Raw genomic sequence first — 15,805 nt, 5'->3', positions numbered from 1 at the left:
TCACATGTACACGGTTGCGGTCGGCCGGCGGTGAGTGGTGGTCGCAGTATTATTATCAACGTATTAGACTGAAGACGTCACCGTGTTGAGCCCGGATTCATATGAACGAGGCTATACAACTGAATACATTATTACAAAGAAGCATGCCGCTACGACACAGTCACGGCACGGTCACCGTGCCGTGTGATATATTCTTGTAGCTCATACATTTCTACTTCACGGCACGGCCACTATACCGTGACTGTATGTATGTGAAAAGGCACTATAGCTTCAATATCCATGCCGTGGCTACTAATAATGAATTATAAATAACAATACGTTAAAATGTGAAAAGTATATTTCGCAATAATGTTATGAAAATTAAAAATATTTGATCCATAGTAAATATCTAAATAATTTCTACATACAACCTTCATTGTGATATAAATTGTATATTTTGAACACTGTTAGTATTTTTTATTTATTTTAAAATTCGTTCTTGAAGGGACAAAAATGATATATATTAAAGGTATATGTGTAGTAAACAGTACAATAGGTATTAGTTGAAGCAGTACAATGTCATGCCGGGGTTGACAGTAGTAGCATGGCGGGGCAAGAAAGACCCCACGCCATGACATTAATATCAATACTTTCGTCACAACTCCCACAAGTGTCACCGGCAGCAAGCCTGTGTGTGATGCGAGCTCCACAGGGTAATAATTGAGTACCCCCGGCCGAAAGAAGAAGCTGCCAGGGTGATCCACCAGTCTATCCCTACCACCGAATACAGTACTCGTTCCAGGCATTGGGTGTAGTAATTAGGGTAGCGCGAAGAGAAATGCTCACTTACACAATATATATATCCCTCGGAACAAGCTAAGAAAATTGCAAATAAGATCCCTATTTGGCGGACGACATGCATGAGGAAAGCGGTGTCATGAAAGCCCTTATTTAAAGGACTTGGCGCCTCAGTTCCAGAATTGAGTGTATTGCATGATGGCGATTATAACCACAAGCCGGTACTACTTACTCTGGAAACTCCTTCCCAGTAGGGTTTCTTTTTAACTTGTACGGCAGGAGAGTGTTCCGAAATGAAATGGAGAAAAGAAGCGCAACAGAGCTGACAGCGGCAATTGACAAAGAAACAGGAATTCTTCCAAACGCCATACAGCTCTCTCTCAAGACAGCAAAACGCACCTCTAAGCCGGAGTAAGAGAAAAACAGCTCCCGGCGAAGACACGGTTGCTAATTAGCGAAAGTTACAATTAATAAATTTCAGTTTTAAAAGTAAAGATAGTGCATACATTTTCTATATGATGAGGCTGTATGGTAGATACGTCCTCAACTAAAGTGAGAAGAAGGCTTCCATCGCTATCGAAAGGATTTTTCACTTCGCAAATTATAATATTATGTGCAGCCTGAATATAGTTATAAACAAATAGGTAAAGCTTTCTTTTTAAAACGCAAAGGAGTTTTATCATACCTACATGTTCAACAAAACTAGCTCCCTGTGGTCTGTGGAGGTACCTACAGAAGAAGGTCCACCTCCTGTTGTAAATAGGCTGCCACGTTCATTTGCTCGAGCTTTACAAGTATTTATCTTTTGTAATGAATTTCATGCAAATTATTATCATATAACTATTAACTATTCCGAAAACACAAAATCACAACATGACTGAATGAACTTCGGGTGCTTCGGATATCACAGTAAAAAATAACAGGTCAGTTTATTTTATTCGTTGTTTTCAGACGATTAGGGAGTTTCCTACTATTCAATATAACTGGAAATCAAAATAAAAAATAACAATTAAAAATAAGTGTTTATGAATAAATTTATGTGCTAAGAAATAAATTTGTTTTATTATTTCTTTTACTGGTATCACAAATAATTTATCGATAATGAAAGTTCAGCTATATGCTTACTTAAATGTTTTCTTAGCTAAGGAAACCAATAGTGACGTCTCTGGGATAGAACTCTCCTTAGTAGAAGTATTCCTTAGCATTAAGATAAGGAACGACTGTGAGGAGCGGCGGTAAGTTAACAATGTAACTCAAATTAATAATTAAATAAATAAATGTGTATCAAAGAGATTAAAGTTATAGAGCGCACAGTACGAACAGAATCGATATACATTATACAATTTGTAAACATCTTTTATATGACTCGAGTGTCATTCAACTGGAGGTCTTTGAATCTGAAATACTTTCTGTTTTAATACGTGCTCTATACTAGCTACTGGAATATAGGTTGTGCTGTAATTAGTTTCCATGTAAGTACTTAAATCTCTTTCATTTAAAAATAATATAATATTACGCGAAACACTGCCCAAGAAAACAAGCCCAGCTATATCCCATTTATTTATCAGCGAAAAAAGCTTTTCAACATTAATCGTAATATCATTAATAATCGACGATAATAATGAAAATCTAAATGCAATGGATCTTCCAATATTTAAAATTTTTTTGTTGCGCGATGCAACGAAGGTCAAACGGCTAAGCGCTATCCTTATTCACTTTTCTCTGCGACAGTCTCTCAGCGTCCTCGATGGTGTCGGGCAAACGCACGTTAATAGTTTCCGGCAACGAGAACACCAGAACACTAGCTGCCAGCGCCATACTTCCGAAGAATATTGATGGCAAGTTGTCGTAATATTGCGCCTGAAAGAAAATTTTAATGTTTGACATAGTTTTTGCAGTGAGTAAGCTTAAGGGTTGTATTTCTTGCGCCTGTTCTTTATATTTATTTCATAAATATCACAAGTAGTATTTTTTTCCAGTGGTAAGGCTGTCATTTTGAAATAACAAGCAGACACTTCAATTTTATACTAAGGCCTGATGCAGAATTGGTTGTTATAAGTGTAAAAAGTGTATCTGTCTGTGTTTTGTTATGGAAAAGGAAGACAAACGAGGTGTACAGTGATCACCGCCACCACCAGAGGAATCACAGGAGCGTTGCCGGCCTTTAAGGAAGTGTCTGTCTAAGGCATCGTAAATCAATTTTGATTCGGTTGTTTCCGTTTGCAAGCTGATATGATTGGAATGGTTTCTTGTAATAACTATTGAAGATTTATAGTTAAGATACCAATGCAATAATGTACCAGCTTTGGGTTGGGTATAGATTAAAAAATTCAAACGATAGTCATATAATATGTCTATGTATGCCGGTAGACTTGTAGACTTAGGCTTAATATATGAATTAAAAAACAATTTCAGTTTTTTAAATTTGGTCTTTTCTATGATTAACGCGAGTGTTACACACCCGACGTTTCGTTAGCTTTCCAGAGCACGTTATGAGGTGGACGTTAACGGGTTAACTAATAATAAAAATTTAACTTTTACGCAAAAATCTAATGTAAAATAACGGATACACACGCGTTTTTATCCTTTAAAAAGTGTTTTATGTAAATTTTTTAATTTGGTATCTCTTGCAGTGGACAAACTTACCAGCAGTGGCGTAAGTGGCGCTAGTGTACTGCCCACCCTGCCCAGAGAGGAACAGACAGCCAGCAAGGATTGGCGCACACTGGTCGGGAATACTTCGGACACGTAGATGTATACCGAGCTGTAGGCCACCGTTATGGAGAACTTGCCGGACAGGTACAAAGTTAACGACCACCACTTTTGACCTAATGGAAATACAAATTAGAATTTAGTACAATCATAAACGATAGTAAGGCACACTTTTCTCAATTTTTGTTCCTTTAAAATTATTATTGATGTTGATTAAAAAACTGTCACCCAAAGAGTTTTATCTCTCTAGAAGACATAACATAGAGTGGATAGCACAAACAACATCAAACTGTAAATTCAGTATTTAAAAGATTTAAAAACTTTGAGTCACTCGTGTGACATACAACTGTGGCAAAGCTGCACCTCGCTTTAGTGGCTCTGTTACGTTTAAAATGGACTCCATTTTTGGGAAAGTAGAACAAGATCGGCGTATCAGTAGATGTGACGTAGCTGATGAACTGGGAGTTCACCATAAAACTAAATTTTGTGTGTGGTGTATTTAAAATTTACTGTAATTCTGTCAGCGGGACAATATTATTACAGAAGATATATTTCGAAGGCTGCTCAAAATCTGCGAAGAGTACGGAGGTGCATGGACTCAGCTACAACTCTAACAAGAGAGAATTTATGGTTTTTGGAAGAAATAATCGATCAGTGAATGTTAAACCATATATTGAAATGTGTGGAATCTCCTTGAAACAGGTTCAAGTACCTCGGACATATTATTATAGTTAATGAACACCAGGGCGATAATAGTGATATTGAACGTGAGCGTCGGGCCCTGTCGGTTAGAGGCAACATGTTGGTCCGCAGGTTTACACGTTGTACGACGCAAGTAAAGTTAACCTTGTTTTTTTTTATGGAATAGGAGGACAAACGAGCGTACGGGTCACCTGTTGTTAAGTGATCACCGCCGCCCACACTCTCTTGCAACCCTAGAGGAATCACAGGAGCGTTGCCGGCCTTTAAGGAAGGTGTACGCGCTTTTTTTGAAGGTACCCATGTCGTATCGTCCCGGAAACACCGCAAAAGGAAGTTCATTCCACAGCTTTGTAGTACGTGGAAGAAAGCTCCTTGTAAACCGCACTGTGGAGGACCGCCACACATCCAGATGGTGAGGATGATATCCTAACTTGTGGCATGTCATGCGAAGGTGGAATTCGGCGGCAGGAATTAGGTTAAACAGGAACTTCTTCGGAACACTCCCCGTGATAAATGCGGTAGAAGACACACAATGAAGCGACGTCTCTACGCAACGCCAAGTGATCCAGCCGTTCACAGAGCACTGGGTCCCCGACAATTCGAGCTGCTCTGCGTTGCACGCGGTCAAATGGATTGAGCTGATACTGGGGTGCGCCAGACCAGAGATGACAGCAATACTCCATGTGTGGCCGGACCTGCGCTTTGTAGAGCGCTAGTATGTGGGCCGGCTTGAAGTATTGCCGTGCTCTATTAATTATTAATGACGACACCCTTATTATTTTAAATGACGCCCAGTTTATTTGAAGCCAAGTTGGCTTTGCCCTCCAGATGGCCACGGAATTGGCAATCCCTCGAGATTTCGAGACCCAGTATTCCGATACTAGGCGAGGCATTTAGGGAAGTGTTGTCAAAGAGCGGTGATACGACAAATGGGGTTTTTTTAGTGGTAAAACTTGAGTCTTCTGGGGGTTAAATTGGACAAGGTTCAATTTACCCCATTCCGCAACCTTCTCAAGAGAGGACTCGATAGAAGACACAAGTTTCTCCCGGCACTGGTCGACGATTTCCCGAGAGAGACCTGCATGGCCTGTGTATACGGCTTCACCAGTGCTGTCGTCCGCATAGCAATGAATGTTGGAGGTGTCCAACATATCATTGATATGCAGAAGAAACAGCGTAGGAGATAGCACACAGCCTTGGGGCACTCCAGCATTCACGGGCTTCGGGTTCGAGCAATGTCCGTCGACAACGACCTGTATGCTGCGCCCAGTGAGGAAGCTGGAGATCCACTTGCACAAGCTCTCGGGAAGCCCAAATGATGGAAGTTTAGAGAGGAGCGCCTTGTGCCATACACGATCAAAGGCCTTCGCTATATCCAGGCTAACTGCCAGGCCTTCCCCCTTGCTTTCAATAGCCGCAACCCATCTATGTGTTAGGTATACCAGAAGATCACCTGCCGACCGACCATGGCGAAAGCCGTATTGTCGGTCGTTGATCAACTGGTGACCCTCTAGGTATACCAAGAGCTGACGGCTAATTATGCTCTACATGATTTTGGAGAGCAGGGAGGTAATAGCAATAGGTCTGTAGTTTGCCGGATCCGAACTGTCTCCTTTTTTTTTGGATCGGATGGACAAGGGCTGACTTCCATGAGTCAGGGACTACGCCTTTGGAATAAGAGTGCCGGAATAAACGCGTTAGCACCGGCGTCAACTCAGGGGCACACGTTCTAAGCACGATAAGAGCTTACTGCCGATCTTCGTATGCGTGTCTGTGAACGGACTGTACACAGCGGGCCTATGAGCCTCCACGTGTATGAGGCCTGTGCTGAGAAAACCTCAATACTGCAGTTCGTCAGCAAAGTGTGCGGATGCTAGTGTGGATGATTTGTACGCGATCACACGCAAACGTGCGCATCTATGATGTGCAGGTTGGTGGCAGCACGTGGACCAACAAGCTAGATAGCCCTCTCTAGGGGTACTGGAATTGGCTAAAGAAGAGTCACGTCAAGGCCCCCCTTTTGTAGGCCGTAGTATAAGGTTTAGTCACAGTACTTACTAATTTATTATTTGTAACCTATTTTAGTTTTGATTTTAATTTTAATGTTAATGTTAATTTAACTGTTGATGATAATTTAAATTATACGTATGATTTTAATTTTAATGTTAAATTAATTGTAGATTTTAATTTAAATTATACATTTTGATTTTAATTTTGAAATTGATTTAAGTTTAAGTTTATATTTATTGTTGATTTTAATTTTGCATTTCGATTTAAATTTAAAGTAAGAATTTGATTTTAGTTTTAAATTAATGTTCAATGTTAATTTTAAGTTTACATTTTGATTTTAATGTAATTTAAATTGGGATGTTGCTTTTAATTAGGTATTGTGATTGGTGATTTATATGGGCTAATGCCTGAAATAAAATTTTATTATTATTATATTTCACAAATATAAGTTAAGCATTCAAAAACTTCAAGAGTGAACTCTTGAATTAAATGACTGACATTGACAACAGTTTTCATAGTTTTGCTGCAGAATTTCAATAACTAGGTTAGTGCAAAGGTCACATAGTTGGATGATGTTATAGATCCAGTATGTTTCATAAAAAAGCTTTCCATAGACATAACTTCAGACTTCTAAGTTTAAATTTTAAAGATTAAATACAACCGAATCACTTTGCAATGAATTTCAAGAGGCCACATGCCAAATATTTTGGATTTTGTTAAGGAGCACGGTAACCACCTTTAGAAAATGATAAACAAAATAATAGACTGTGGTCTTACATTCGTCGTTGACATTACGAATTGTGCATTTTTTGGAATTTAAATTATGGAATGGTTAGGGAATAATTTCGCACGGATTGCTTTTGGATTTATTTGGCTACATACAACATTCACACAGTACACAAATATGACAATTTATAATAAATAAAAATTTGATTTTTCAAAACTTACAATTATTTTACATTAAAAAGTTTATCTCTCAGAAAAATCAACTTTTATCCATAATTTCAACGACTGTCACGTGTCCTGACGCGAGTTGAACATTTTATACCCATCCCAAGAAAAGTGCTCAACGCTGCTAAAGAAGTTTTCACTTCAAATATCTATGATATCATCCCGACGTGTGTTACCTCTTTGAGAAACGTAATTAGGTGCTTAAAACGATATTTCATCATCATTCCATACAGTATTTATAGCAGATTCTGAGATAGATTTATTTAACGGCGAAGTCATAACTCTTATTAATAATAATATAATAGACAACGAGAACAAAGAAATACAAGTATAACTATCGCCTTAGGTAGAGTCTTCTCTAATGACAAGGCTTAAAAACCAAGTAATTAAGCTGTGAAAATATTTCACGGCTGAGATTAGATCCCTCGACCTCGCGGTGTTTCGGCTTCGCAATAACAATGATTCAAATTCAAATTAAAATATTATTATTCAAAATAGGATGTGACATCACTTATCGAAAGTCAAAAACAACCACCCATTCCAAATCGAATGCCTTAGACCTGGAAGAATGAGCGCAATGAACTAAGCGCCCTTTTTTATCAAAAAAATATGTTTACAAAGTAATATTATACTATTAAACTTATTATTTAATAGCCTGAGGGCGGTCGCTCCATTCCCAATCTGTGGTATCATTAAAAAAGTCATTTATGTTATAGTAACCTTTAACATACCTTTTACAATTCTTTTGAATAACGAAATTCTTTTTTTTTTGAACATTTTCTGGGATCTTGTTGTAAAAGCATATAGTTACATCGCCCCACAAAAGACTTAGTAACTCGACTTAGCAAAGTAGTAGGCATTATAAGTTTATGTCTGTTCCTGGTGTTAATATTATGGTTATGACAGTTTCTAGAAAATTCACTTATGTGCCTATGAACATACATTATCATGAATATATTGAGAAGCAACAGTTAAGATGTGAATTTCTTTAAATTTTGCTCTCATTGATTGACAAATGACCGTATGATCATCAAGTTCAAATATCTGAACTGTAATTAGGTACTTAAAAGTATAAATCTTTCATACATAATTCCAACGACTGTCTTATGAATTTTCGATCAGGTCACGTGTCTTGACGTGAGTTTAACATTTTATACCCATCCCAAGAAAAGTGCTCAACGCCGTGAAAGAAGTTTTCACTTTAAAAGCCAAAGATTCACAGAATTTCAAAATCGCCGATACACTAATTTAAAATAATGCTCCTTTTTAACAAAAAATATTTGAAGAGTTATAGTAGATAGTGTTATATCTTTGGCTGTTAAAGTAACAGTCCCAATTATTATTGGTCCAAAATATAATTTCCTTAAAAATATACAAACCTTGAGGCAGGAACGAGAGACCGATACACAGACACGCACTTAACACATACGCAATTATCAACACTCGTTTTCGTCCAAATTTTTCCAAAACAATCAAACACACAAAGTTCGCTGGAATCTCTACAAATGCAACTAAGATGAAGTTGACATATTTACTCCCAGCTAAAGATACCGAGTTTATCGACAACCCATAATACACAAACGTACACGTCATCCACAAAAACGAACACACAGCCACTCTTTTTCTAATAATACTGGACTTCATAACTTTTAGGAATACAGATTCTTCTTTAACTGGAATCTCATTATTAGCATCTTCTTTAAATTTATCTGTATCTGGATCGGAAACAGCTAATTTATCTAATTCATGTAATGGCATAAGAAGTTCTTCGGGTAAGTTAACTTTATTCATTTTGGCTGCTTTTTTCAATACAGCTACTGCCTCATTGTGCCGTCCTTTACTCAGTAGCCACCTGGCACTATCATTAAGAATCCAGAGGTATGACAGAACCAAGATAGCTGGTGAGTAAATGACACGAAGAAGATTTCTCCAGCTTTGTAGTCTCCAAGAAAGAGCTGCTAGTGACATGAGACCCATGACGAAAACTGCATTTATAAGGGTATTCCCGAAAACCCTTCCTTTAGGCCCAACTAACTCCATCGCTGTAACAAAATAAAACCGTTTAATTTGAATATTTAGATGGAATACTTTCTAAATGTTTTTGTATCGAAATAACATGTAAACTTAACCATATACCTTGATATGTGGAACATAATTAAAAGTTTTAAGTTAAAGTTGACAAATGAATAAAGACAAAAAGATGATAAATAAGAAGTGTTTTGCAAAGGATTTTCACGACCGATGATTACATCATAATGCGATTCCACTCGCATCACGTTAGTGTCATTCTGCCTCGGAAAGTTCAATGTGAATCTACCGGCTTCTGTATGCCTGATCAGAAACGACAAAGGGACCTTCAAGACTACATCATATTCTCCTATCTCAAAGGTTGGCAACATATTATTGTCTCGTGTCCTCTGGTATTGCTGATATCCATAGGCAGCTGTTTTTAATTTCCGTTATCTCAGCCTGCTGCCGGTTTGTCTCCCTTCATATAAAAATAATCTAGTTATCTTCTCTATAATCTCTTATCTAGCGTAAAATATCTAGTAAAATCAAAAGACGGATGGAACATTGTAAGTATTATATCCTATATAAATACTGGCTACGCCTTGAATAGTTTTTACAGGAACGTTTACTTCTTTTTTATATATTTATTAATAAAAAAACAAATTTTACATTGCGGTTTCAAAGCAATAAAAACCACTGAGGTTTGTACAATTTCTAAATTAAGTTTACACCAACAGAGTTAAATTAATAAAAGAAAAAATAGTTCACAATCGTTTGAAACTTAGCTATACATTATAATTATACAAATAAAAGTAAAACTACTTGAATGAATTAAAAGTTAAGCACGATAAGTTGATCGGTGGTCATTCAAGTCTTAAAAAGTATTTTTTAAAATTCTGTTTTAAATTAGTCTCAGTCAATATTAACTCTAGAATTATTGGCAATATATGTATCTGCTTTCTAAAAGTATTTTTTTTAAGAAAAGATAGTTTCATTAACAAAAAGGTTCTTATTATAATAGATAATGAAGTTGATATTAATACCAATAACAAAAGCAGTACTGTACGCCCCTGCTCCCAACCCAGCTTCCAAGAACTCAAACACTAGCAACATCGTGTAACTTGTGGAGAAAGACCTGATGAATCCGAATATTCCGTTCATTGTAGATGCAATTGAGAGAGCAAGCCTCCTCCCATACTTGTCCGATATAATTCCAGTGAGGGGCAGAGATACGAATAGACCTGCATTGTGAACAGTGCCTATTAATGTCCTTTTCCAATTTATGCATCCAAGATTGAACTGAAATTAAAGTAAAATGCTTTTAATCACTTTATTGATTAATGCAACAAACAAACTTGCATACAAGGTTTTTCATGAAATAATATTTGATATATAACATATAAGCGTCGATTCTTCCATTTTGATACTGACTCTCTTTGTGAACTGAATTGGGGACGTCTTACAGGTTGAGAAAACTAATAAGGTTCCATACCATTATTTGTTTGACCAATTTTTTTGAAATTTTTTTGTAGTTACGCAAATGATGCAACTTGGTAATGCGCCTTGCTTTTTATAAACCCAAAACCTGAGCGGCACTGCGGTGTCGATTTTTTGAGACAAGATGTTAACCGTTGTAGCCCAGTATTTCCACTCGTTACGGCGCCCTACAAACCGAAACACATTGTGGCATCCATCTAGCCCGCATCTCCACTGGCATCATAATGTATATTTTAAATATATTTAAGGTTGTAGTCATTATTCCCTAGATTAATTTGTCCCTATCGATGTAATTGAACAAACGTCCTTTGATTTCCTCTCATTTGGAGGGATAATATCATAGCTAATATAAGGATTAAGATCAGATTAGAATTTCAATGAGTGAAATAAAAACACATATGAATTTTATTGTTGATTGCGATTGTTGGTCAAAAAATAGCATGATAAATACTTCATAATACGTTGACATCGTTTGAAACATCGATTCATAAGATTTATTTAACCATTCAATTGAGGACGCGGCGAAAAACCGCAGTGAAATTATAAATGAGTGCAACAAATACAGTCTGTATCGGTTAACCCACGGGCCACGGCTAACCAAACGTTCATTACCGTAGTACATACTGCTATTAAATGAACTGCCATTTGTTATAAATCATGAACAATGAACAATAATCAACATAAACATTGTGGTAACAGACTAATGGTCCGTTGCAGATCATAGCAATTATTAGTTCAGTCTTTAACTGACTTCAAAAAGGCGGAAGTTCTCAATTCAATTGGTATATTTTTTATGTATGTACACCGATTACATTGAAATTTATGATCCGATTTACGTGATTCTTCTTTAGTTTGATACGGAATAGTTGCCATTTAGTCTCGTAAAAATTTGATATAGTTTAGGCCAGTAGTTTTCATTTTATGAACATTTTTAACCGACTTCAAAAAAGGAGGAGGTTCTCAATTCGTCGGTATTTTTTTATATTTGTTACCTCAAAACTTTCGACTAGGTGAACCGATTTTGATAATTCTTTATTTGAAAGCTGGTGCTTTCCGTGTGGTCCCATTGTAATTTGGTCTATTTGATCTGACACTGACATCCATGAGAAAACCATAAAAGTCTTAAAATACATACGTATAGCAAAGTGGATGATAAATTTACGAGTAACTCAATATCGCGCCAATCGATTTCGATTATTCTTTTTTTATAGGAAAGAATACTTCAAAGATAGTTTGGTAAGAGTTTTGGTTAAGTTCTGATTACGGTATCCATGGATGAAACAAAGTCATGGAACTCTTCAACTCTTTGGAGCAAATTAACGATACTCTGCCAAATCTTTTTTATGCTATCCGGATATTGAAGTCATCTACCATAACATAGTTATGGTCAAGAATTGTCGTAGTCGAATATGATGATCAATGGGACTCCTTAACGACTTACAAGTGCGATCTGTGGCAGAATTTCTAACTGTCTGTAATCAAATTGCAAAGCGCTTACGTTCATTGCTGCATTGAAAAATTTCAAATTCAAATTTACTAAAAATCATAATATAATTTATTTTAACAAAAAAACAAACGCCTTCAAAAATACTATTCCAAAACAATAGATGTAATATGCACTAAAAAGTATAAAAATAATAGCGTATTTTTATACAATCTAATTAATTAATCTAATTCTAGTTACGATTATTGTAATTTTTGGATTACTATTGTTTTGGAATAGTGTTTTTGAAGTCGGTTGTTTTTTTGTTAAATTGTTTTTTTTTGGGTGAACGATGTAATTTTAGTACGGCTTTAGGAGTTTCATTTAGGTTGATTATATATTATTATAAGCCCGTGTTCCGATATAGTCTTGTATATATATATAGTCTTGTATATTACTTAATTAGTCACTTACTTAATATAAAATAGTCTCATCGATACAAGCTGACATTAATACATATGGAAAGGTGAGAAGAAGCGGATAGATGCTCTCGAGATGTGGCGTTGGAAAAGAATGCTTGGAATATGGTAGAATACGGGTCAGTACAAATCTGACATGCTCACTCCAATAACTCATATAAGGCACCGTCTATCGTCCACTGTACAATGTACTTGAAGCTTTCGATTGTTTTATATTTCATCAAATCATTACTACAAAGACCTCCCGCAAAGATCTCCACGACGATCGGTCCTCGCCCTCATTCAACCTATTCCAGATCATCGGTTTGTGTTTATGAAACTTAAATTGTGTTGTTTGTGTCTGCGCGGTGGACACAAACATCTGAATATTGATGTTTGTTTCCGAGTCATCGATGTATATATGTATATATATTTATGTATGTTTAAGTAAGTATATTGTATTAAATATTTACATGTCACGCACCCTATAGCACAGGCTTTGCCTAGTTTGGGGCGAGATAATTTGTGTATAAGTGTGTCAAAAAAATTATAGAAAAATAAAAAAAGCAAACAAATGATAACATGTTTAAATCCACGAAATACGATGAACTTGTAACATGATTGTCAATATTAGATGGATTTCAATTGTGTAACGTAGTTAAGAATGTGGGTCGCCGCATGGTGCGATACGTTTCAAACTGGTTTATTTTAGACGTCGACTCATTTTATCTATCGTGTGAATACTAAGACCACTACATAGATATCATATCAGCACGCGTCTTCCACGACTCTACCGGCTATCATCTAATCATTGTTCAATTAAATTACGAGTCACTACAGAGTGTTATGGGCACGTTGTTTGTGGTGGATCTTAATTCTCACGTACTGTCATTATAGGAGATCATAATCATTTTAGGATAATATCTTCTCTGTTTGAGTTTATTTGTTTTCAATTAGCTTATCAATTTTACATTATAATTCGAATTTTTTTATAAGGGACGAGACGAACAGGACGTTCAGGTGATGGTAATATCAATTATGGCAGGGCGTATCATCGCCCTGTCCATTATAATGCAGTGCCGTCCAGTATTCTTGAAAAACCCAAAAATTCTTAGCAGCACTACAACTGTACTCATCACCTTGAAACATAAGACGTTAAGTATCATTTGCCCAGTAATTTCACTAGCTACGGCGCCCGTCATACAGAAACACAATCCTGCTTCACGGCAGTCTTCTAATCTTATTAACTCTTTCGACTGTTTTATATTTCATCAAATCATTACTTCATCAGTAATACGTCCAATGCTGGACAAAGACCTCCCCCAAAAGATCTCCACGACGATCGGTCGTCGCCCTCATTCAACCTATTCCAGATCATCGGTTTGTGTTTATGAAACTTAGATGGTATTGTTTCAGTCTGCGCCGTGGACACAAACATTTATATGATGAATATTGATGTTTGTGTCCGAGTCATGGATGTTTATATGTATTTAAATGTATGTTTAAGTAAATATATTGTATTAAATATTTCGTTGTCTCGCAACCCATAGCACAGTCTTTGCCTAGTTTGGGGCGAAATAATTTTAATTAATTGTGTAAGTGTGTCAATATGATATTATATCTACTGCGTGAACCAGAAAGGGTATAACAATAGTATGGTGATGCTTAAGTTTTAATAAATAAGTAAAAAAAAAAAGAAAGCTTCCCTACGAAATAAAAATATTATTTTTCAATTTCTTTTCTTAGACAACCCTAACTTTTAAAGAGACCGCCATTTTTAGGTGGGGCCGTTGTTTGTAAACTGAATGAGGTTACCTACCTACGGACTTAAACATAAACAAAGCGTAGTTAAGTACCATTCTTTTTATTTGTATCTTGAGCAGCTTTTAAATACACCTGGAGTTACACAATAAATACACAGAAAATACTACATCACGTCATGTTGATTATGTTTTACCCGGTTATTTTATCACTAGTATCTTCAAAACAGCCCAGGTACTTCATGCATACACATGACCAAGCGAAGGATTACTCCTCTGTCTTCCACCACGGTCAGAACTACAAAACGATCCAGTTGAGTGGAGCCTATGCACCAACCTCATCGCACGCACCCATACATACGCCATAATACCATGTCGTAATATTCATTGTTCCCATAATCTGCCATAATTATCACACGAAATCACTGCAATCAAACGTCCACGCTACGAACTGACAAACACGACTGCAGGAAGATAACTAAAATCCAAATTATAAAATTATTTCTTTTGGTAAATATCCATTGAATTTGGATCTATGATAAAGGAGTACAGCACATACTTAGCACACTACATGAAACGTGGCTTGTGTCTATGTATTTATTCATTCATTTTTTACTTCCTGTTATTGGGAAACAAATAAACAAAATAAGAAATCACATAACATTACACAGTTTCACGTCTGTATTCGGGTAGGGTTAGAATTGTATTTTTTTTCCACCCACGTTTCACTATGTTTAATTCCCATGTAATAGGGGGCGACCCTCTACATTTCTGAACTATAGGCTGCTAGTGAGAAATTTCTTAAGAAAAACTCAATAACTGCACCATTTCATCGCGGGTTTTTTACCCGGCCTGGGAATGGAATACCTACGTACCTATTATTAATACGAGGATGGTCAAAGTTATCCATATTTGATAAAAAAATCCGTGAAGAACAATTTCTTAATAGGAGCCTATTAGAATTATTTTTATTGGATAAAACATTTTTGAATTAAGATGTTAAATCTCATTTGCCCAGTAATAACACCAGCTACAGTGCCAGTCAGACCAAACCACAATAATGCTTACACATTTTTGCTTCAGGGCAGAAAAAGGTGCCGTTGTGGTACCCATAATCTACAATTTCATAATTGGAATTATTATCAATGTCACTTGAAGAAAACTTCAAATAATCCTACATTGAAGTACTTACGTTATAAGTTATCAAAAATGTGAACTCATTTAATTTCGAACATAATAAAATAAATTTGAATTAAAAATTGTGTAGTGTGTAGGGTGCCTTTAGAAGCGGTTTCCTTTAGTGCATGCCGACAGAATTTGCGTGATTGTGATTGGATAATGTCTTTCTCACATTTACATACACACAAAGCAGTAAATATCGTGATTCAAAGCAAATTTCAAAGAGTATTAACGCAGACAGGCCGATCTTTTTAACCTATGTTAGGTTGAAAAGATCGGTTAGGTTTAAAAGATAAATAAATACAAAATGTAAAATCACAGTTACA

General features: G+C 36.2%; 1 protein-coding gene across 2 annotated transcripts in view; it reads right to left on the bottom strand.

Annotated features, from left to right (window-relative positions):
- Window positions 1–319: 319 nt before the first annotated feature.
- LOC126968803 (organic cation transporter protein-like) overlaps window positions 320–15,805 on the bottom strand; it is a 46,313-nt gene continuing 30,827 nt past the window's right edge. The window contains exons 3-6 of one of the 2 annotated variants that reach the window (XM_050813916.1): window positions 10,206–10,461; window positions 8,532–9,194; window positions 3,424–3,605; window positions 320–2,637 (exon numbers count right to left, since the gene is read on the bottom strand). In XM_050813916.1, coding sequence (XP_050669873.1) covers window positions 2,473–2,637; window positions 3,424–3,605; window positions 8,532–9,194; window positions 10,206–10,461 — 1,266 coding nt within the window. In that variant the 3' untranslated portion in view covers window positions 320–2,472. The remainder of the gene's footprint in view (window positions 2,638–3,423; window positions 3,606–8,531; window positions 9,195–10,205; window positions 10,462–15,805) is intronic. The other variant, XM_050813917.1, reaches the window with a different exon arrangement.

The sequence above is a fragment of the Leptidea sinapis genome, chromosome 16 (genome assembly GCF_905404315.1).
Source record: "Leptidea sinapis chromosome 16, ilLepSina1.1, whole genome shotgun sequence".
NCBI lineage: Eukaryota > Metazoa > Arthropoda > Insecta > Lepidoptera > Pieridae > Leptidea > Leptidea sinapis.
The sequence above is the reverse complement of the archived record's forward strand: the minus strand, read 5'-3'. Positions and strand labels throughout refer to the sequence as shown.